The 21116-nt window shown below is 37.7% G+C and overlaps 3 protein-coding genes across 4 annotated transcripts in view; 1 reads left to right on the top strand and 2 right to left on the bottom strand.

Moving 5' to 3' along the window:
- LOC119798687 (myelin-oligodendrocyte glycoprotein-like) overlaps positions 1-21116 on the bottom strand; it is a 153548-nt gene that overhangs the window by 93944 nt on the left and 38488 nt on the right. The gene's annotated exons all lie outside the window — the stretch shown is intronic.
- On the top strand, positions 999-10585 carry LOC119798684. 2 transcript variants are annotated; one of them, XM_038308254.1, is made up of 7 exons: positions 999-1134; positions 7485-7537; positions 7740-8102; positions 9745-9834; positions 9918-10034; positions 10112-10305; positions 10505-10585. In XM_038308254.1, exons 2-6 carry the CDS (start codon positions 7492-7494, stop codon positions 10234-10236), a joined length of 741 nt encoding a protein of 246 aa, XP_038164182.1. In that variant the 5' UTR covers positions 999-1134; positions 7485-7491; the 3' UTR covers positions 10237-10305; positions 10505-10585. The 2 variants fall into 2 exon arrangements, with proteins under 2 accessions (XP_038164182.1, XP_038164181.1); XM_038308253.1 differs by lacking the exon at positions 999-1134 and adding an exon at positions 3847-3982.
- LOC119798673 (tripartite motif-containing protein 16-like) lies at positions 13285-15535 on the bottom strand. The gene has a single exon (XM_038308237.1). It carries the CDS (start codon positions 15457-15459, stop codon positions 13750-13752), a length of 1710 nt encoding a protein of 569 aa, XP_038164165.1. The 5' UTR covers positions 15460-15535; the 3' UTR covers positions 13285-13749.

Raw genomic sequence — 21116 nt, 5'->3', positions numbered from 1 at the left:
ACTCTTCCCGGTTTTCTAATTATCACTCACCTCATCCACCTGCATAGGGTCATTTATATTCGTTTCAGTCTAGGCGACTGGGGCCAAATCATAATTGGTTTTCCGTTTGTCTGTTTGGTCATTTTTGTTTATTCCCTGGTTCATGAAAAGGCACACTCAAAATATTTCATCTCACAAATAGGCCGAGGAAAAACATGCTTTCACCTGGACTTCATAAGGAGGGATGGTGTATAGCTGCTAATATGCCCTCAGGATGCCCTCTGCCTTAGACGGCAGAGAACAGATCATTAGCAATGACAGGGGTTGATGCTGGAGGGTTAATTTCCATTGGTCAGGAACCGGATGCAAAACAAAAATAAACTGACACACAGGATTTCTTATACAAAATGAAAAAACTGAGTGGATGATCAGAAATAGTTTGAACAATGTAAATCTACATAAAATGTATATCATCTCCAGGGAATGACAAAGACATAACAAAGAATAACCTTCTGAACAATAAGTCAGTAAAGGTTTTGCAACTGTAAAACTATCAGTAATGATGACATCAATATGGAGGTAGAATATGGAAATAATTTTAAAACAGATAAGAGCATCCTACTATTTAAACTCCAGATCATCAGGGAGTAATTCTTAAACAATTGAAATAACCGATAAATTAGAATAGTTTGCTATATTTTAAACTAGACTGGGTTTCAATAGTCTGGTTAGTTTAAACTTTCTTAACATAAATTGATAAAGTCGTGAATCTTGCTGCCATTTTCCAGAAACACCTCAATATTCACCAGACTCCATCAGATCTTTCTTAATCACCTGCAGCTCTATGCTGATTGGCTGCAGCCTGTCAGACTAATGCATTTTTTCTGTTACCTAGGAGCTTAGCAGGGAACATAACAACACTGCCTTCAGGCTGGATGCTGCTGAACTTAACAAATAGAAGAGATTTTTATCTAAGGGGTGGAGCTGCATCCATAGGCAAACACACCTTTACACTTTTATCGTAGTTACTCCTGTTGCTGTTCAGGGACGCCGACGCAAAGGTGGAATCCACACTTGTCGTGTTTGACGAAGATAGAAGCAGTATTTCTGTAATATTTTGTGTAGTTCACCAGCATTTTGGACAACTTGTGAAGTGTAAGTTAGAAACATTTCAACCTTTGAACATTTTCTTGTAAAATGTGTTGTTTCAATAATCATGTTTTTTTTCTTGAAAATGTATTTACTCAGTAAGTACAAGCATTACAAGCTGGATGAGGAGAGGTTAATGGTGGGCCGAAGAGCTGCCATTAGCAATTTAATATTTGGTCGTGCTGGATCTGATCATGCTGTTCTATTTCTATTGAGCATCATTAGTGCTTTACTGTTTCCTGCAGGAGGTCTTGGTTTTGAGGGTTGAAATGTCTTTATATTGAATCTCTATTCATTGTCTTACTAAAAGAAAAATCTTACAGCTAAACTTTCATTGTTGGGGGGCGGAGTGGGGTCGAGGATATTTATTTTTGCAGAATATTTTTACTGTTATTTTGTTTAATTAACCCATATTCCAAATTTTTGGATTGCTATTAATTGTTTCTTATCTGCCAAAACAAAATCAACAAACAAAAAAAGCAACTGAGAAACAGCATCTTATAAATATAAAAATAATAAAAGATAGTGAATAACCTATTCACTGCAGTCTTGAGCCATGTGGTTTTAGAAAAAAATTAGTTTCTTAAAGGTTTAGGAGACCGATCAATGCTTTCATTTTGCATCAATCTGATGGCCATCCATCCATCCATCCATCTTCCTCCGCTTATCCGGGGTCGGGTCGCGGGGGCAGCAGCTTAAGAAGGGAGGCCCAGACTTCCCTCTCCCCAGCCACTTCTTCCAGCTCTTCAGGAGGAACCCCAAGGCGTTCCCAGGCCAGCCGAGAAATATAGTCTCTCCAGCGTGTCCTGGGTCTTCCCCGGGGCCTCCCCCCGGTGGGACGTGCCCGGAACACCTCACCAGGGAGGCGTCCAGGAGGCATCCTAAACAGATGCCCAAGCCACCTCAACTGGCTCCTCTCGACGTGGAGGAGCAGCGGCTCTACTCCGAGTCCCTCCCGGATGACCGAGCTTCTCACCCTATCTCTAAGGGAGAGCCCAGCCACCCTACGGAGGAAACCCATTTCGGCCGCTTGTATCCGCGATCTCGTTCTTTCGGTCATGACCCAGAGTTCATGACCATAGATGAGAGGTAGGAACGTAGATCGACCGGTAAATCGAGAGCTTCGCTTTTTGACTCAGCTCTCTCTTCACCACGACGGACCGGTACAGTGCCCGCCTTCACGGCAGACGCTGCACCAATCCGCCTGTCGATCTCCCGCTCCCTTCTTCCCTCATTCGTGAACAAGATCCCAAGATACTTAAACTCCTCCACTTGGGGCAGGACACCCCCCACACCCGAGAAAGGCACTCTAACCCTTTCCAGGCTCAAGCCATGCCTGTCATTTGGAGAAACTGATCCCCATCCCGGCCGCTTCAAACTCGCAGCGAAACGATCAGACGAGAATACAGAATCGCAACTGAATAGCAGAAGCAACTGAAAGACGCAGAATGAATGATGTATAAAAAAACATAAAGAAAATCAAAATAATAATACAAAACGGAACCAACCAAGTCAAAAGTTTGACTCATGGTCATGGACTAGTGTAAATCGATTTAGTAGAACCTCATAACATCAATTCATGTGTTTACTTAAAGGATGCTGATCACCTGTAAAGGTGCGGTAAGTACAAATTCTTCCAATTTACTCAACCAGTATGGCAGTATTACAGCCCGACTTTACATCTGCTTAGAGGATACTTCGTTTGTATACTATGTATAAGTTGACCAAGCTCCTTCACCAGTCCTAGTTATTGTGATGGTGATGTGCTGATCTGCCCTGAGGTCACTAATTGTTCATTTCACTCAGTTGCCTAACTCTCCGGTTTTCTAATTATCACCACCTCACCACTGCATAGGGTCATTTATATCGTTCACTAGCGATGGGCCAATCATATTGGTTGTCGTTGTCTGTTTGTCATTTGTTTATTCCCTGTTCATGAAAGGCACACTCAAAATATTTCATCCACAAAAGCCAGAAACAGCTTTCACTGGACTTAAGGGGAGGTGTATAGCTGCTAATAGCCCTCCAGGATCCCTGCCTTAGACGGTAGAGACGATCATTAGCAAGACGGGTTGATGCTGGGGTAATTTCCATTGGACAGGAAACCGGATGCAAACAAAATGACTGACACCAGATTCTTATACAAATGAAAACGAGGTGGATTCAGAAACATTTGAACATGTAAATCCTACAAAATGTATATCATCTCCAGGAAGACAAAGACATACACAGAATAGACCTTCGAACATATCAGTAGGTTTTGCAACGTAAACTATCAGTAATGATGACTCAATATGGAGTAGATGGAATAATTTTAACAGATAGAGCATCTACTTTTAAACTCGTCTCCAGGCAGTATTTTAAACATTGAGAATAACCGAGCATTAGTACGTTGCATATTTAACTAGATGGGTTTCAATAGCCCTGTAGTTTAAACTTTCTTAGAATAATTGAAAAGTCGTGAATCTTGCTTCCATTTTCCAGAAACACCTCAATATTCACCAGACTCTATCAGATCTTTCTTAATCATCTGCTGCTCTATGCTGATTGGCTGCAGCCTGTCAGACTAATGCATTTTTTCCTGTTACCTAGGAGCTTAGCAGGTAACATAACAACACTGCCTTCAGGCTGGATACTGCTGAACTTAACAAATAGAACAGATTTCTTTTTTAAGGGGTGGAGCTGCATCCATAGGTAAAACACACCTTTACTCTTTTATCATAGTTACTCCTGTTGCTGTTCAGGGACGCCGACTCAAAGGTGGAATCCACACTTGTCGTGTTTGACGAAGATAGAAGCAGTATTTCTGTAATATTTTGTGTAGTTCACCAGCATTTTGGACAACTTGTGAAGTGTAAGTTAGAAACATTTCAACCTTTGAACATTTTCTTGTAAAATGTGTTGTTTCAATAATTGTGTTTTTTTTCTTGAACATGTTTTTAATCAGTAAATGCAAGCATTACAAGCTGGACGAGGAGAGGTTAATGGTGGGATGAAGAGCTGCCATTAGCAATTTAATATTTGGTCCTGCTGGATCTGATCATGCTGTTCTATTTCTATTGAGCATCATCAGTGCTTTACTGTTTCGTGCATGAGGTCTTGGCTTTGTGGGTCGAAATTTGTTTATATTGAGTCTCTATTCCTTGCCTTACTAAAAGAAAAATCTTACAGGCACTGGCACAGCTAAACTTTCATTGTTGAGGGGCGGAGCGGGGTCAAGGATATTTATTTTTGCGAAATATTTTTACTATGTTATTGTGTATAATTAAAACCTATATTCCAAATTTTTGTATTGCTATTAATTGTTTCTTATCTGCCAAAACAACAAACATGAACAAAAACAGCAACTGAGAAACAACATCTTATTAATATAAAAATAATAAAAGATAGTAAATAACCTATTCACTGTAGTCTTGAGCTATGTGGTTTTAGATGCAAATGGATGCTGTCATTTTGCATCAATCTGATGGCTAATCTAATATTTGATGTTATCAGTATGGATCAGTGTATTGTTACACATCTATGAGCAGCAGGATTATTTTATTTATTTTTCTCTGTTCATCTAGTAGAACCATGCATATATGCTCATGTATTTGCTTATCTTTAGACAATGTCATATCTGAGATCAGAAGATTGTACTTATTTTATGCTTTTGTGTGAAAACTCACAGGTTTCATGCCAGAAACCTGTTTTGACAAAATCAGATTATTTTCTTAAAATCACAGTTTACTCAGAGAATAGTTTTATCCCACTAATGTGAGGTTCAATGTCAAACTTGGATTTAATATATTAGATACTGGCTGTAGTAAAAAAGCCAGGGGGAATACCAAGTTGAAAACAGTTTCTGTCAAGTTTTCCTTCTAGTCTTTTCTGTCACAGATTAAATCTGGAAGTGACAAGTTAACATAAATCTGGTTGAGCCTGTTTGTCAAGCTTTCAGCTGTTTACAGCAAAGAACAATATGTGACTGATCTATCAAAACTTCAGTTTGGAATAGACCATACAGTTACAAACAGGGCTACACAAACTACTGGTGGTATGTGATCGCCCCCTGCTGGTAGGCAGAGAGGTCCAGGCTATATTACTTGAAATGACCTCTTTATTCCAATGGTTTATCTTGTAAAACAAGCTTTTATCTGAAAGATTCTTTGAGATTCTTTAGAAATTTCTTGGTCACTCTACTCTCTTTGGTTTACGTATAAGTTTATGATTTATGTGTTTTAATTGTTAATTTTCTTATTTATTGCCTCCTGGCTGAAACATTAGGACTGACTAATGTGCAGCATCACAGTCACTGGTGAGTTCACTCAGCAGATGTTGGGTTATTTTTTCATAAAATCAGCAAAGCGAGGCACCTGATAGAGAATGGACACTGCCATCGTTTCTGTCTTTTCATTTCCTTCTGTCTATTCATTGGTCACAGATTGATAACCTTACATTGCTGAACCTTTCCCTTGGTTGGTTCCACATATCTTTGTCTGCTCCTCAGTCTTGATTTTCTCAAAATTCTTGAAAGAACATCTTAAAATTGGGGAGCTAACAAAATATTTTTTATCTGTAAAACATATAAAGGCTTTTAAGCTTCTGCTTTAAAATTATTAAGGACTTGCAGAAAGCATGTTGGATTATACAATAATGGCATTGACTGATACCAACCAATGAAAAAATAAACAGAGTAGAAAAGGTACCTCTAGATGACATTATTTTCTCTCACATAAAGAACAGGAACTTCAGGAGTTTATAAAAATTATTTAAGTTTAATCTGTAAGTTTAATCTTGGTTCATCAAGCAATACAAACAAAAGCAGACATTCTTTTGCAAGATAATTTGACATTTAATTAAAAAAAATCAAATCTAAAAATGAGGCTGCAGAAAACTCAAATTAAAATCCAGCTGCTGGAGCATCAGTTAAAAGCTGATGTCCACAGGATGGTCATGCTTAGCCCACTGTAAAAAAACAACTTGCTTGTGTGTTAAATAATTATTTAATATATTAGTTACTGGCTGTAGTAAAAAAGCCAGGGGGAATACCATGTTGAAAACAGTTTACGTTTTCTTTCTAGTCTTTTTGTCACAGATTAAATGTGGAAGTGACAAGTTAATATCAATCTGGTTGAGCCTGTTTGTCAAGCTTTCAGCTTTTTACAGCAAAGAACCATATGTGACTGATCTATCAAAACTTTAGTTTGGAATAGACCATACAGTCACAAACAGGGCTACACAAACTACTGGTGGTATGTGATCGCCCCCTGCTGGTAGGCAGAGAGGTCCAGGCTATATTACTTGAAATTACTCTTTATTCCAATGGTTTATTTTGAAAAGAAGGATTCTTTGAGATTCTTTAGCAATTTCTTCATCACTCTGCTCTCTTCAGTTTACTTAAAAGTTTATGATTTAGGTGATACTTGTGTTTTAATTGTTACTTTTGTTATTTATTGCCTCCGGGCTATAACAGAGGGAGCTTTCCTATAGAAGGATAATTAAGGAAGTATTTTTGTAGTCTTTATGATTTAGCAGTGCTTTTCATCAAAGTCTAAAAGAGAAGAAAAAAGGTTTTAGTAACTATAACACGTATGAGTAACCACTAATGTATGGTTTCATACAAAGCCTTAGCGGTTATCTGCACTATAAACATGAACTTACTTTTAGTTAATTCAATGGTTCCATTTTTTTGCTATTATTTTACATCTGGTATTAATATATGACACTGTGGGCAGGTTGGAGCAAAGTCTGTAAAGTCTGAGTAAACATTGTGGGATTAAGAGTGCTTTAAGATTATTTCTGAGCAATCACTTTCACTTTTTGGAAATCTCACAACAATTATCAAAGTTTTTTAATCTTCTTTAAAAACATTTTGGAAATCAGAAAAAAAAACAGCTTTCTATAAAGCTGATAGAGAAGAACTTTTTTACTGCAGTTTTCCCGTCAACAGAGCATAGTTTCATTCATCCAAAACTCTTCCAAACACAATGTGATATGAGGCACAGACGATAATGTTCACACAGAGACAGAATAGAATATAAATTCCCTTTATCGTCCCACAATGGGGAAATTCTGGTGTTTACAGCAGCAAAAATATTATAGAAAAAATGGTCACACAAATGTGGACCTTAGGAAAATGTATAAGAATGACATAATAGTGAAGGGTTAAAAGATAAACTATAAAATACTTTACTGTAAAGTGCAGCAGACTGTCAGTAAAGGAGCTCTCCAGTTCTGCAGCAACAGCTTCATGCATGGGGTGGGAAACATTATCTAACAGAGATAATCTTAAGACTGAAAGAAGTTAGAATGTGGATGTTGTCTCTGTTGGAGCTGATGTGTTGCTGAATCTTCTCCTCTGTCTCGTCTCTCAGGGAGAAAATGATCCTGTTGCTCCTCATCATCAACATCAGCTCATGTCTCTGTGGTGAGTTTCCATTTTCTCTTTGTTCTAAATCCATAAATAGTCAGTGAAAGTCTGTCAGTTAAAGTAACACTTCGATCCTTTAGCTGCATTTGAATAAGCAGTTTGACTAGAAGAGAATCAAGCAGAGCTCTGACAGCACAGAGACCATCATGAGACAGAAACGTCTAGATATGCTCCTCACTTTCCCTTTTTGTCTCCTCAGCACCAACATTTGTAGTGAATGTGGCACAGAGCTCCTATCAGGTGGAGCAGAACCACAACATCACTCTGGAGTGGACCTTCACCACCAGACCTCAGGGATCCTGGACAAAACTGGATGTTATCTGCAGTAGACTGGCTCCTCTCAGAGCCTCAGTCCTCTATCAGGTTCATGATGGTGTTGAGGTATCAGAGTCTCTGGATGAACAGTTTTCAGGGCGAGTCCAGATGGACAAAGACGTCCTCAGAGAAGGACGGATCAGATTCCATATTTCCAGATTGACGACAGGAGACTCTGGGCTCTATGTGTGTAACATTAGGACTGACTATGGGGAGGGCTTTGCAGAGTGCTGCGTCACAGTCACTGGTAAGTTCACTCAGCAGATGTTGGGCACCCAATAGGGACTGGACACTCCTATCATTTCTGTCTTTTCATTTCCTTCTGTCTATTCATTGGTCACAGGTTGATAACCTTACATTGCTGAACCTTTCTCTTGGTTGGTTCCACATATCCTTGTCTGCTCCTCAGTCTTGATTTTCTCAAAGCAGGAAGTTCTTAATAGTAATAGTAAAAAAAAAAAAAAAAAAGAAGAAGAAGGAGGACGAAACAATTTGTGTGTGGAGATAAGAATAATCATAAAATGTTTTTTACTCTGTAAAACATATAAAGGTTTTTAAGCTTCTGCTTTAAAATGATCAGAAATTGCAGAAAGCATGTTGGATTATACAATAATGGCATTGACTGATACAAACCGATTAAAAAAATAAACACAGTAAAAAAGGTACCTCTAGACGACATTGTTTTCTCTCACATAAAGAACAGGAACTTCAGGAGTTTATAAAAATGATTTACTAGATTTGATATCAATCACTAATGTGCCATCAAGGCTGTTCAAGAGTTAAACTTTCTTTATGTTAGAAGATCCAGAAGGCTCTCCTTGTCTTTGAAGTTTTACCTTTGAAGGGTCAAAGCATCAGTTTCTAAAGTTTGTCTTTCTTCTGCAGTCTGACATATAGTGAGAAACTCAAGCTCACTCAAATACAAGTCAAAATATTTAAGTTCAATCTTAGTTCATCAAGTAATATAAACAAAAGCAGACATTCTTTTGCAAGATAATTTGACATTTAATCAAAAAGGCAAGCCTAAAAATGAGGCTGCAGAAAACACAAATCAAAATCCAGCTGCTGGAGCATCAGTTAAAAGCTGATGTCCACAGAAATGGATGGTCATGCTTAGCCCACTGTAAAAAAAACTTTAAAACTGTAAAAACAACTTTCTATTTAACACATGAATCAAACATTAAATATAGTTTTAAAATACACAATTAAAATATATTTAATTCATATTTAAATAATTCAATGTCAATGAAAAATATGTTTCTATAAAAAAATGAAATTACTTTATTTTTATGAATGAAAATCTAATTATATAGTGGAATAATTATATGTATCTTAAGGAGTTTTTTAATCTGTTGCCTTGTTATTTTTGGGGTCAAAAGCTGAAATGTTTGGGAACCAACTTAATCATTGTTATTTCCTGTGACTGACGAACAATCAAACCTGTAGAATAACTGTGTGAGATCAACAGTTGCATAACATACATAACAATGGCTTTGAAAGATTTTCTTCATCATCTATTGTACAAAGAACTGCATAAAAACAGTTTACCACAGAGTATCTGTTCAGAACAGAGAGGATGACCTCATGTCATAAAGTAATTGGTGTGAACATTATTAAAATAGAAAGGTTATCTGTTGTTTTCCAGTCTGATCGTCCTCTGAGTATCAGCTCTCTGATGTCCACTGATGTCTGATGCTGTCCTTTGGTCTGGTCCCAGCTTAAATGTTGACACAGACTCACATTATTTCAAGCAACCTGCAACCCAAACATATTGACTGAATAAGTTAGTCTTCAATGACTAGGTGTTGACGAGTAAATGGTTCCAAACTGCAGGTTCTGTTTCCTTGTTTATTTGTTGCTAATAAATCCTGTTTCTGTTGCTGTTTCAGTCCCAGACTTTGTTAAAATAAAGAAAACAGAGACGGTTCATGAGAGAAACTTCCCTATTCCAACACTGAAGGATGAGACCATTGATGCTGGTAGGTCTCCAAACATAAACATTTCAGCTGCTGATCACCTAATTGTATTGGTTTTCTGTCCACTGACTTTATCTCTACTGTAGGTCGTTGGTCCAGGCTGATACCCCATTTTCACTTGGTTTTCTTCATCATTTTCATCATCATCTTCATTATTTGTCTGATTGTTTACATCCGCATAAGAAAAAAACAACTAAAAGAAGGTCAGACTATAATATTCTTCAGCTCTCCTCCCATCTTTACATAATAAATTGTTCACTCTTTTATTTGCTTTTTAAAGGTTTCAGAAAAATCCCGAGTCAGGCCTCAGCCTTGAAGATCGTCTGCCTTGCTCATGGGCAGACCTGCATTGATGTAGATGGGAGCGACACAAAGTCGTCTCTCCTGCAGCGTCCTAAGGATTAAGATCCCACCCTGCAGCAGAATCCTGGAGATCAGTCCTCGTATCAGTCAGAGGTCTATCGATGAAACCAGGTTAGTCTGACTCAGAAGTTGGACTCATTATATTGGATGTCATCAGCTAACAGAATGTTTAAAGTTAAACTTAGATTATTTTCATTTCTTTCGCTCATTTTACATTTTTATGCTTTTAAAAATAATCATTTATTTGGTTTTCACCTGCACTAATTACAGTCTCTTTGTTTGACTTTGGGCTCTTTCTTTTCTCCTGAAGGTTCTCCATGTTTGCTGTCAGGTTCTGCAGGAATCCTCCAAACCTTCAGATGATCAAACGTTCTGGGTTTATCTCGAGGAAGGAGAATGATTAGACTTTTCAGAGCAGAAAAGAATATCATAGTTTTAGTTTCTTTGAACTTGAGCTTTTTATTGTATTAGTTAATTTGTTAGTCGAGTTTAAATTTTAGATTAAACTGATCTGGCATCATGTTCAATTTAAGGTCTTCATGCAGTTGCTGGTCCATCTGTTTAACTCAGGTTAACTTTTAGCAGAACCAGATCTGTTGATCAGATTGAAGCTTTTTTAGGAGATATTTAAATTGTTCTTGGAAGGAATATTTTATTTTTATAGAAGATGTTCAATTATTACATTATACTGTAGATTTAATTTATTAAAATCAGGTCATTGATTGGTGATTTTTTTTAGAGACACTTACATAGACACTGAAAACAAAATGGTCAAAACTATTTGCACATTTTTTTAGTACCGTAATTTCACATCTTGAACACTTGAAGCTCTTTAAATGACGATGGATGAAGGATCAGAAGCTGACTGATAACCTGAGATGATTTGTTCAACATTTTAAACAGAACCACTGCAGGATTTTGATTCCATTGATTATTTTAAGACTGGGTTTGCAGGTTTGTTTCACTACATGTTTGCTTAAATACTTATTTTTAACATTAGAGATTTTTATTAAAATAAGTGAATACTAAAATGTTTCAGAGATTTCTTTGTTTCCATGTTGAAGTTGTTTTCTGTCTGTGGCTCCAAGTCAGAAGGTAAACACAGTTTTTAAATCTTCCCTTCATCTTTAATCTTTCCTTCTTGCAATTTAGTCTCTCTTCTAATCCAGGAAAATGATCATGATCATCGGTTTACGTGGATGCTGAGATGGTTCATTTTAGTTAATCATCTATTGTTTCATTACTAATGGTTTGCTGTCTCTCTATTTTTCAGTCCCTTTTCTTTTTCCCATCCTGCTCACTTTCCTCCCCATTTTCTTTATATATAAAATCAAATTGCTTATATTGACTTTGTCTTCTAAAAATATTGCATCATTAGTCCTTTAGAGCAGGGCGATGCTTCCTGGGAAGAATGCAATTGACTTAAGTACAAATACTTCGTTACTGTACTTAAGTACACTTTTTAGGTATCTATACTTTACTCAATTACTTATTTTTCCTCTTACTTCTGACTTCTACTCATTACATTTTCACACAAGTATCTGTACTTTCTATTCCTTACTTTTTTAAAACAAACGTTACTCGTTACTCTTGGCTTCGGTTTAATGTTTATAAATATTTATTTCACATCATGTGCTCCATCCAATGCAGATCATTGGCGCCATCCACATCTAGTGAAAACTAGTGTGATTGGATGAGTCATTTAACGCAAACACTCATTGGTTAAAGGAAATCATCAGAAGCAAGCAGATGTTCTTCAAACTGCTAACGTGAATTATCTACGCCATGCTACAATGTAGGATTCAGAAAAAAATGTTGAAATGTCTGAAAGGTCGGACACAGGCGAGGGCGTATCGGGAGATGGAGACCAACAAGACCTCCCTCATCCTTGGCCCTATCTCTAATGATCTATTGAAATAGGTGAAAAATTGAGCTTCAATTCATATAGTGGCATCTGGCTTTTTCTTTTTTACGTTAATTTTATACTTTTAAACTTTAAGCAGTTTTTGGAGCAAATTTTTTTTCACTTTTACTTGAGTAAAGAGGTCAAATTGATACTTCAACTTTTACCAGAGTGTTTTTAAACTGCAAGACCTTTATTATTTACAGATATTCTTTACAAAAGCTATGTTAATGGATGTAATAGTATGTAATTCATCACAATCATGTTACATAATGAAATACATCCGAAAAAAGAATGAGGCGAAATAAGTTGAAGAAGTGTTGGAATCACATAAAAAAGAAGAAATAGTTATATATTTTCTGCTACAGAAATAAAGTGAAAGTATAAAAAAAAAAGTCAAAATCTGGTTTCAACATTTTAAAGAACAACTTTAAGCTTCTGTTCAGTGATTTAACTGAAATTACCGTGGTCGTTACTGAATTAGGTCATGTAATTAAAAAAAGGATTGTTCATTTCGAGCATTGTGTAGTCCTACCAGGAAAACACTTCTCAACATGACAGACAATACACTCCTGCAGAGGATGGTGAGGGGAACTGAGAGACCTCCTCAACCTCCTCAATTCTAAGCATAGATAATGTCCTGTCATTGACTAAATGGCATCTCAGAAATAATGTAGAAATGCTGAAATCTTCAGTTACATTTTGTCACATGGAAACTTCCTTGATGTAAGAGAAACAAAAACAACAACCCTATCTTGAGAAATGAAGAAAGATTAACCAAAAGGGACATGACAACTATGCTAAGAGTAATAATGGGATGGGATCCTGACTGCAGTTAAAACAAACATCCAATAGGTGGCGATGTAACACCAGACGTTATTTCTGCCAAGGGTTTCCCAGGATTCAGGGCTACTGAGAAAACAGTTTTGGAAAATTTACAAAAAACAGATGAAGGGGTCTTAACCCCTTAGTTTTATTAAGACCCTTAAACTGCTCCCAATTCTGAGTGAGTGTTTCCCTCTGTTACCCACTCATCACTCCATCCAGACAGTGTCTTGCCCACGAACAAAATCAAATAAATTTAGAAAAAAATCCTATTGAAAAAAAAGTTAAAACAATCAAGTGTGATTTTAATAAAAATCTGTCTCTTCAAAGCGTTTGTTTAGTTAATGACCTAATGTGTGATAATCAATTCAATTCAATTCAGTTTATTTATATAGTGTTAATTCACAACACATGTCATCTTAAGGCACTTTACAGTTCAATCAGATCATACAGCCAAATTGATTACTAGACATGGATCAGTGCTTCTACAGTAGCGGCCATTTAATGGCACTTCCCCGTCAAACTCCAGCCGAATGACAGCTAATTTCCCTCACACTCCTCCAGTCCTCTCTTTCTCCTGGGCTTGCAATTTTTTTTACTCTGACTCCACCTTTTCACTGAATTGCAGGATCTGAGCAGGAGACGATGCTTTTCTTTAGATCTGAATCACAACAAAACTGAACAGAAAGAATATTTTTGTACAAAGATTTATTTATTTTTTGCACGTCTACTACTTTCTCCCTGAACCCTAGCCGGCAGAAAGCCGCTCACACAGATCCTGGTTCTGCTGGAGGTTTCTGGGAGTTTATCCTGACTATTTATACTGACTATTTCAGTATAAGAAACTCAACAGAATCTCCACCTACTAGACTCTTACGAATTTTCATCTCAGACTCATTAAATTCTTTAAACCCAATCCCAGCATATAGAGGCTGAGTGAATGTGGTCTGGACTCTATGGAGGAGAGTCATGGTTTTAGAGACGCTGTAGAAAGACAGAATACCTGCTCTGTGATCCAGATACACTCCTATTCTGGACGAAACTGGACCTGATACTGGAGTTTTAACTCCTTTGTGAAAAAATGCGTAACTGTTTGCATTACAGCATATTGACCAAGATTTGCTATTGTATCCAAATTTACATTGATTTAACCATCCTGTTCTGTTGATGTTCTTGTATGAAACTGCAACATCTATTCCCTCCTTTCCTCTCCACTCCACCTCCCAGTAACAACGTCCAGTCAGAGGTTCTTTACTCAGGACCTGATTATAATCAGTGAATCTGTCTGTATGATCAGGATAAGACTGTTCACAGTTTGTTCTTTTAACTTGTCTGTTTTCCTTTGATAGTAGTAAATTCATGTTTGCTGTTGCTGGATCCAAAGTGATTTTTTGTGAATATTTTAAGAATCCAGCTCTTGTCACTGGTTCTGACAGTAAAACGTCCACTTCAGTGACTGCTTCTGAGATGTTTGTCCATGTGTCTCTCAGGACGTCCACTAGTTCCTCTCTGAGCTCTAACGCAGCTGGTGTGACATCCTCAAAGTATCTCAGAGGACGAATATTGATCCTGGATGAGTGTGTAGACTCACTGAGTGCTGACAGTGAGGGGTAGTTCTGGAGAAACTGGGTGTGATCCTCTGTGATTGAGAGCTTCTTCAGCTCAGCATCTTTCCTCTTCAGCTCAGTGATCTCCTGCTCCAGCTTCTTCTGAAGCTCTTTGACTCGACTCACTTCAGTTTTCTGCTGGGATCTGATCCGCTGCTTCACATCAGAGCTTATTTTCTGGATCTGACGCATCAAACAAGTGAAGATCTTCTCACTGTTCCCCACTGCTTTATCAGCAGAGCCGTTGATGGCCTTCACCTCCTGTTGAAGCAGCTTCACATCTTCCTCTTGCTCCTGGATTCTCTGCTGGATTTGTTGTCGTCTCTCCTGGAGCTTCTTCTGCTTCTCAGTCCTTTCTGCTGCAGCTGGGACTGTTTCATGCCCTTTATGTTCATCCATGGTGCAGAGATAACAGATACACTGCTGATCAGTACGACAGAAGATCTTCTTTACCTCATCATGACGAGAGCAGATGTTCTCCTGGAGATTCTTGGAAGGATTCACCAGCTTGTGTTTCTTTAATCCAGGGACATCATAGTGAGGCTGGAGGTGATTCTGACAGTAAGAAGCTGGACAAGTGAAGCAGGATCTAACAGCTTTCCTCTTCCTCCCAGTGCAGACATCACAGGCCACGTCTTCAGGTCCAGCATAGCAGTGATCATCTGCTGCAGCCTGGAGTCCTAACTTTTTCACATCCTCCATTAAGGCAGCTAACGTGATGTTTTTCTCCAGTCCAGGCCTCGGTCTGAACTCCTTCCTGCACTGAGGGCAGCTGTAGATCCTCCTCTGATCTTCTCCATTCCAGAAGTCGTTAATACAGTTCATACAGTAGCTGTGTCCACAGGGAATGGTCACAGGATACTTTAGTAAATCCAAACAGATTGAACAGGAGAAGTTACCTTGGTTTAGTTGAACTCCTCCATGTGCCATTTCTGCTCTTAGTAACAAGGAGTGTGGGAGTTTCTCTTCTGCTCAACAGAAACTGGTTTGAGCTTGTTTCCTACAGAAAACATCAGTGGCTCCACCCATCATTACGTGTTGAATAGAGGTTGGAGGGTCTGCGGTGGGGGATGGGGGAAAAGAGGCAGTTTGAACTGAATGCTGTCGACTAACCGTTGAACATGTTTTTACAGCAGAGAGGATTTCAAAAGCTCGCATGACTCAGTTAGAAGTGCTGTGTGTTTATTCTCATTCGTATCCAACTAGAGAACAGAAACTGTGCAGCTGCTACAATGGCTTAAAGAATCCTCTTTTAAATGAGGGCAAATGTTAAACACAGTAAAGTTGTTTTAAGTCATACAGATGGGGACCACAGATAATGTGTTGTTTCTGGTTTATGTTTTTTTCATATAGAAACTTTCAGACTTGGCACCTCCTGCAACAATGTGTAAAAAAGCTTTAAATTAAATGTAAAATGTTTCATATTAAATTGTAGATTATTTCCCTTTACACATTGAGGATTTTGTTCATACCTTTACTAATTATCTGCGTACTACAGAAAATTTACTGCATATGAATGACACACTCAGTGACGCAGTGGGTAGCACTGCTGGTTTGCAGCAAGAAGGTTCTGGGTTCAATTCCTGGCCTGGGGTCTTTATGCATGGAGTTTGTATATTCTCCCTGAGCATGTGTGGGTTCTCTCTGGGTACTCCGGCTTCCTCCTGACTTATCTAAAGTCTCCTTAGGCGTGAGTATGTGTGAATAGTTGTTTGTCTCTGTGTTGCCCTGCATTGAACTGGCAGCATTAACTGCTGGAGATAGGCACCAGCACCCCTGGCAACCCCACTCAGGATAAGCATGTCAGATGATGATGGATGAATTTTGAACATTTTATAAATTTCTCATTTCTTATAGGGGCATAATCTCACACAGAAACATTTAGATTAATACAGCATTTTAATTTCAGCTCAAGTATGACTTTCAAGCAAAAACTACATGAAAAGATCTTCTTATTTCCATATCTGCAGTTAAATCAATATCTAGTGAATTTCTAAATAATTCGGCCTGAGACAAACGGATGAACCAGGACCCAAGTTTTGACCCACATTAAGAAGAGGGCTGGGAATATTTACAAAGATACCTGTTAGAGAACTGCAACTAAGGGAGAAAGATAGAGACCACCAAGGGTCTATTAGAATTTTGCATATTGGAAAGGACCCTTAAGGAGAAGTGAAATGGTGTCAGCACTCGTCATGACTGTCCCCTAAGCACTACCCCTTAACCATCTACTGTCCCTCCCAGTAAAGTCACAGCACAGCTGTGGAAAGCATCTGATTAAAGGTGGAGGGGTATAAATGAGAGATGGCAGGACTGTGATACCGCATGTACCTGACTGTTACTCTGTCTCAGGTTGACATGATATCAAATATTGCCCCTGCTTTAAAGTAACTCAATACAGTCATATAAAATTAATTCAAAGATCTTCCCTTTTGAAACTAATGACAGCTTTTTTATTTTTCCTCCGCAAACCAGCAGAACTTACCAACTATTACTTTGCTTTAGACACACTGCCAAATTCCAGTGAGCCTACATTGATGCAGACCCTGTGATTAAGGGATGAACAGTCCATTTGCAACATTTGCCCTTGGGAATGGGCGAGTGTTTAGGAGAGAGATTTTTGACAAAGTGAGTCAGATTTTTCTTATTAATTCGATGCCAACATATGTATGGGTTTTTGGACCCACAAGGGTGTTTTTAAGGTAATCTAACTTTAAAAAGATTACCTTCTTAGAGAGAGTTGTTAGGATTATTATTATTATTCACACATATGCCTGGTAAACCCTAATAATACCTGCCTGGTAGGTGTTAAGGGTCATGATTTCCCAATCAGTTTATCTAATTAGGACAAGATTTTGGAATGAAAAAGTAGGACAGACAAATGGATAATTCTTACGTACTATTTTGATATTATGTACAAACAATTGTATGATGTACTGATATAAGATGTGATTATGTGGTGGGATGAGACACTGGAAATGTATAAAATGCTTCTTTAGCCATGATTCAGGGCTGCTATTGACTGAGGAAGTGAGCCTTATAGTACCGTACTATCTTTGCTTCTCTGGTCTTAGCAAGATTGCAATTCTCTAAAAGTGGTGTTTTCTTGTCATTTCATACATAACCCTTATAAAGTGATATTTAAAGTGTTTGCTCTGAGTAATCCCTTCGCAGGAAAGATTTAGGGAAAGAAAGCTTAAATATGTAAACACGAACTTTCCATTTATAAATGATATAACAAAAAATAAAGGCGCTGATGAAGAAAAACTGGAAGATGCAAGAAGCCATGGACTGGAGAGTATGGGGGGCATCACCTAATTAAATGTCTTTGTTTAATCTACTGAGCTTGTAGCTCTAAAAAATTATTGTAGATGCTTATTTTTTCAACAATGAATTAAAAACAATGTTGAAGAAGTTGGGATAATAATTTTCACAACTTTGTGAGTTCTGTCATTGGCCTCCCTGGAGTTTTTTTTTTTTTTTTTTTTTTTTATAAAGCTTTAATATTTTTTTTTTATATCGTCATCAGAATTATATTAAATCTTCGCAAATTAGGACATACATTGTGATAAAAGTTTTGACCATATCGTCCAGCCCTAGCTCAGCTTTTACTGTAACTAACTGTATCTACTTTCATTTAATTATTTATTACTTATTTTCCAATATAGCTCTGGGATTCAAAATTCCTAAGCTCTATGGTAGCCCAACAGTTTTGTTTTTACTAGAAGAACAGGATGACTGTTGCCATCCAGTATCACAACACAGAATATATACAGCAACTCCTAGAAGTCTGCTTCAACAAATGTATGAAACAGGGGACAGAAAACTAAAACATAACTGCAAAAAGTGTCATAATCCCGGTGCTGATTGTTGACTTTTACCCCTGCTCCTGCTCACCTGCCTAATTAGCCCTGCAGCTGATTGCTGCCGATCTGATTCACCTGGTCCCAGCAGCTATTTATGCTGTTTGCTCTCCTGCAATCATCCGGATTATTCAAGCTAGCTAAGTGTGAGTATCTCTAACGATCTAAATACGTTTTTGTTTTGTTAAATTCTGATCAGCCTTTTGCCCATGTATTTTCGGTTTTTGCCTTTTTCCCTGTTTGATTTCTGGTCTTACTGGATAAATTTTGTTGGTTATTGAACTTGGACTGTTTTACTGACCTTGGCTTGGCTTCTTCCTGGATACTAGTGATGGGCAAGTGAAGCCTCATGAAGCAATGAAGCTTTCCAACGCAAAGTGTTGAAAAAAGTTCATTACTCGATGCTTCATTCATCACTCACTAGTGACATCTGCTGGTGAAACTGTAACAGCCTTGTTACTCAGTTGGATCATACTTCCAAATATTAGGAAATGCAATATTGTCACAAAGTTTTCATCAAACTCATGTTTAGTAAGAGGAGAATCCTATTTAATTGTCATGTTTTAATGATTAAAATTATTTGTAGCCAATCTAATCCTTGACCATCAGTGGTGGTGTTAGGTTTTCTTTTATGTCATGGACTTATTAGACAATGAAGATATGTGTTACTTTAATGTATTGAGAACTGAGTAACTGTTGCTGCAGACTTTGTATACTTTGAGCTTGAAACTTGCTTCCTTAAAGACAGAATTTGTTTAAAATCATCTCTTCCTAGGAGTTGTAGTTCTGATTCTTAATATTAAGTTACACATAGAGTTTGCCTCTTCTAATGGCTTTTAGTCTGGTTTTGATGTGTGATTCTGATGCATCTCCTGATTAAACAAAAGAAAATATAGAAATTTCTGGATTTTAGGTTTAATTGTTTTTATTTAGGAATAGGACTTTTTTCACTGTTTCAGGTTGTGATTGTGATCTGTCATCTCATAATACTCCCACATATGAGAGGTTTTTCTCTTTTTTGATGGCTCCATTTCAACCACTGCTGATGAAAACTGTTCTGCTGATACCAAACCACCTACTACAACCCACGAAGCAACAGGATTCATCGCGCTTTTATTTTGAAAACCGACACGCAAAATGAAGCAGTCACGTGACCAATGCAATGCGAGGCCTCGTTTGTTGCCAGTCACGTGGTTTTCAACAAGACAACACAGGCCTCGAAGCGGGGCTTCATTGACACACCCCCTTATTACTCGGTACAAGCCTCGAAGCCTGGCTTCAGATAGCCCATCACTACTGGATACCTCTTCGGCTCTCGGATCACCTTGGTTTCTGAAATTGCTCTGGGCTGGATTTCGGCTTTGGATTATCCCTAATGGACACTGTTGCTTGCTCTGCGTCTCTGTGCTCCAAAGCGGTAACAATGGCAAGCGACGGACATTAATTTACTGCTCGGTAGTTTAAGCAATTTTCAGATTTTTATGTGTTGTGTGTGTGTATGTATGTATGTATGTATGTATGTGTATATATATATATATATATATATATATATACACATTTCCTCTGAGTTAGTGATGATTCAGGTGAAAGAAGTTTCTTGAAACTGAAGCTAATTAAAACACGTTTGAGGTCAACAATGTCACTGGAAAGCCTGCATTTGCATTTGCAGTTCTCTTCATTGAACAAGAAGCCACGAAAACAGTGGTTATGAATCTCCTCATTTGCGAAGGCCAAGACATGAAAAATAAGACTTTAGGGAGATAGAGAATACAACTACTAGAAAAAGGGACAAAAAGCATTGAGAGGAAAACAACAAGAAAAAGGGCAGAAAGAAAGTAGGAAACAAAGAGGAATATGAGTTAAAGAAACAAAAGAATAAGAAAAAAGACAAGGACAAAAGGGAGAGAAATTCAGGCTGAGAAAAAAACAGGAAGAGAATAAAACAAAAGTAAAAAGAGAGAGGAGATGAGTAAAATTAAATGGACAACATGAAAGAAAGGACAGGAAGAGAGGGACAACAGTTAAAGCAATGCATGTTTAATCTGTTAAAATGTCTATTTGTATTATTGACCTGTTGTTTTCTCATTTCAGATGGCGACATGCTTGCCTTTGCCTAGGCTAATAGAAAAAGGAAAACATAGAGAGGAAAACTACAAGAAAAGGATAAGACGAGAGAGACAAAAGGTCAAACAAATAATCTGTCTATTCAATTAATATTTCTGTCTCTGTATAATGGGTCTGTTCTATTTGTTGTCCTCAAAATTCAAGGGGCCCCCTGCCTGTCTTCGCCTAGGGCCCCCAATTTTCTAGATCCACCCCTGTATAAGATCCCAATTGGTAGAATCATTAGACTGCATGGAATTACTTTCCACTGTTATGATGATACCCAGCTAAATTTGTCTATAAAATCACATATGAGGCTAACCCATTACATAGATTACAGGCATGTCTTGAAGACATAAAAACCTGGATGACTCTTAACTGTCTGCTCCTGGATGCAGACAGAACAGAAGTTATAGTCTTTGGACCGGAGTCTAAGCTGATTAGTCAGTCACTTCATTTGGATGGGATTAAATTGATCTCAGATAATAAAGTAAAAAATCTTGGTGTTATTTTTGATCAGGACCTCTCATTTAAATCCCATATCAAAGAGGTTTCTAGAATTTCCTTCTTTCATCTGCAGAATATTAGAAATATCCTCTCCAGTGGTGATGCTGTGAAAGT

The sequence above is a fragment of the Cyprinodon tularosa genome, unplaced genomic scaffold, assembly GCF_016077235.1.
Source record: "Cyprinodon tularosa strain WSP-4 unplaced genomic scaffold, ASM1607723v1 ctg633, whole genome shotgun sequence".
Taxonomy (NCBI): Eukaryota; Metazoa; Chordata; class Actinopteri; order Cyprinodontiformes; family Cyprinodontidae; genus Cyprinodon; species Cyprinodon tularosa.
This window is presented reverse-complemented; position numbering and strand designations above follow the sequence as displayed.